Source organism: Drosophila yakuba, unplaced genomic scaffold (genome assembly GCF_016746365.2).
Source record: "Drosophila yakuba strain Tai18E2 unplaced genomic scaffold, Prin_Dyak_Tai18E2_2.1 Segkk57_quiver_pilon_scaf, whole genome shotgun sequence".
NCBI classification, from domain to species: domain Eukaryota; kingdom Metazoa; phylum Arthropoda; class Insecta; order Diptera; family Drosophilidae; genus Drosophila; species Drosophila yakuba.
The window spans coordinates 518,607-521,486 of record NW_025048821.1 but is presented as its reverse complement, the minus strand read 5'-3'; the positions used below and the strand labels follow the sequence as shown (position 1 = coordinate 521,486).

The 2,880-nt window shown below is 39.5% G+C and overlaps 1 protein-coding gene across 1 annotated transcript; it reads right to left on the bottom strand.

Annotated features, from left to right (window-relative positions):
• Positions 1–424: 424 nt before the first annotated feature.
• LOC120322323 lies at positions 425–1,536 on the bottom strand. Its single transcript, XM_039377364.1, has 2 exons — positions 1,204–1,536; positions 425–1,140 (listed from the first exon to the last, which is right to left on the bottom strand). The coding sequence occupies exons 1-2, from the start codon at positions 1,259–1,261 to the stop codon at positions 767–769; spliced, it is 432 nt and encodes a 143-aa protein (XP_039233298.1). The 5' UTR covers positions 1,262–1,536; the 3' UTR covers positions 425–766.
• Positions 1,537–2,880: the final 1,344 nt, after the last annotated feature.

Sequence of the window (2,880 nt, the reverse complement as noted above, 5' to 3'; positions counted from 1 at the left end):
GAGGAATCCTCGGGGAAGTCTCCATACAAATCTGGGAGGAATTTCCATACAACAGGCGTCCGTGGCGAGGAATTCGAAATTCCCGAGGAAATCCTCTGGAATTCCTCAGGTATTCCTCGGGAATATCTAAAAATAAGCAAGGAATTTCTTGGGAATTCCTCAGTTATTCCTCGAGAATATCGAATAATAATCAAGGGGTTTTCCCCAGGAATTCCTAGACGAATTCCTCCGGAATTCTTGGACGAATTCCTCAGGTATTCCTGGACGAATTCCCGAGGAATTCCTCTGGAATTTCTGGACGAATTCTCGAGGATTATCCCGAGGTATTCCTGAGGAATTCCCAATGTAAATTCCGATAAATCTCCCAAAAAATTAAAAAATGTATTTAAATGGTAAATTAAACTTTTATTTTTTTATTATTCTACTAATTTTTTTCTTTTTTGTTAGCACTATTTTTTACACATGCCAGTGCGTGGGCCAAGGCCTTCTAATGTGCTTATGCTTTCTGTAACGAAAAGTAATTTAATAATAATATTATTAGATTATAGCAAAATAACAAATATACATACCAATCAGAACGGAAAAGAATTTGGGAAATGCTTTTAAAGACTTTTTCCCGTTTAGGCCGTCTATGTTGTAGGCGCACAAGAGCGTTTCTGACAAAACGCCATTTATTGTCTTGGACAAATGGTTGCTCTTTAAAATTTTTGTTATTGCTTCCATCTGAAAGAAAAAAATAAAAACACAGAATGAATTTTACGATCACTTAGACCATATATACTTTACTTACGTAGCGTTCTTGAGACCCTGAGCTTATGTTCTGATCTAAAGCCACCAGGTCTTCCTCCGATGTGTCTGGGAACGCCACTTCCACAGCCACATTCTTCGCCTTCCCCTTCACGAAAATCTCCAACAAGGCCATCATCCTCGCAACCTGGTTTGTGGTCTCCGCCAGCTGCTTCGTGTTGGCCTCCATTACCGTCTCCAATGACCGAACTTTTTGGCTGATCTCGGCCGTCTTCGCCAGCTTCTTCGTGTTGGCCTCCAACACCGTCTCCAAAAAACGAATTTTTTGGCAGATCTCGGTCAATTGGTCCTTAATTGTCGGGGGTGGCCGGGTTTCTATCACAAGATCATCCTCTATTAAATAAAATAGTACTGATATAAAAATGACTGCAATAAGATTTTATATGGTTCACTTACCCTCAAGGGAGAAAACAAATTGGGTGAGCTTTTGGCTAGTTGTCGGCTCTTCAGACATCTTAAAAGAACTATAAATATGATATTGTATTTTATCTGTTTTTCTTATTATACTTTAATTAAATACGTTTTTTTTTTCGGTCATCGAACCGAGGCAGGTGAATCTTCTAAACAAACTTAAACGCCGTCGTTTAAGGTATGCCCAATTCATATTGAAAAATACGCCTAAGGACTATCGGGATGTGTTCTAGTACATAACAATAACTATCTGGCCTTTTATTTCAAAGCGTACATACCTTCAACTTCAAAACACTACCTTCTAAATTTACGGGATCATTGTCCACTCAAATCCACTATCCTCAACAATCTTCCTATAAATTTCTTGTAATATTTGTGTCGGCTTTCGGACAAATCTCTTAAGAGTTTGTAAATAGTTCTCGAAATCGTAAGAAGAGCCTGAAACCGGATCTCCGATTTGCTTAATCGTCTCTTTTACATGAAGTAAACCGTGAACATTGTATGAAAAACTACTTTCTTCATAAATAATTGGAAAATTGTTCACAAATAAATCCAACATTTGCTGGGCAATATTTATGTTTTACTTTCTTTGCAAGTGAAGGAAAGCAGCCTATAAGCACAGTGCAGCAAAAGGAATAGTCTTCATTAATTGTATCTTTAAGAGCTACAATACCCCACAAACCAATCGTGTTTGAGGGATACGGCGTTGGAAACCGTTCGCTAACTGAAAATTTCGGAGGGCAACTATGCTGTAGCTTTGGAGTTGTTACAAAACAGATGTCCTAATCGGCGATTAGTGTGTATTTAAGGTGCAAATCACTAAGGGCAGTGCAGAGCGTTTCCGTTGCAATGCTTCGTTAGCTGTCGGATAAATTCAACGCCCATACTCGCGCCTTAAACGGATTTGGTACAACGGTACAAATTGTTGGAAGCATTATAGTCAAAGTACTTGTCTCTTCCATTTTGATCTTCGGTGAGCTGAGAAGTGAATTCTCGACATTTATTATCAATTTAAGAAAACCCTGCCGATCTTGACGTTTTAACGAATGGTGGACAGGGACCCTGGAGTCGCCCGAGTGACTGTGCTAAGGACACCAACACAATTGACGAAGCGGACAGTGAATAAGGTGTATCTGCTTCCCCTTAAGGATGCGGTAGAAAGCCTTGCTTCCAACGGGGGGAGTAATTCGGGTCTTGCAGTCGCCAACAGCACCTAAACTCATGTCCAGCTGTTGTCAACATTGAGAGAAAACAATGATACCACGGCACCTCAGCTTTATCTATGCGGATCAGCTGCAGATCGCGCTCTCTTGTATTCTCGCCTGCATCTTTGCCGTTGGTTATGCTGTTCGCTCTGTAATATTATCACTTTCGTTTTCGTACCCCATCGCTGCCAAATCATTCGAAGAAAAAAATAAAATCTCTGGAATTCGCTAGCATTCAAATCGTTTTTTTTTTTCATTTGCATTAAGGCTTATAAAAATTCTTGTCAACACAAAGTCAACACATGTTCTCATGAGCGCAGATATTTAATTTACTATTACATTTGAATATTTTTTACATTGGTATATTCGTGATGGCTTCATTTCTTTCGGATCCACTTCTTGTGCTGCGATGTGTTATCTTCCGAAATTGCGTACCTACTTTCATTAGGAAGGCCAG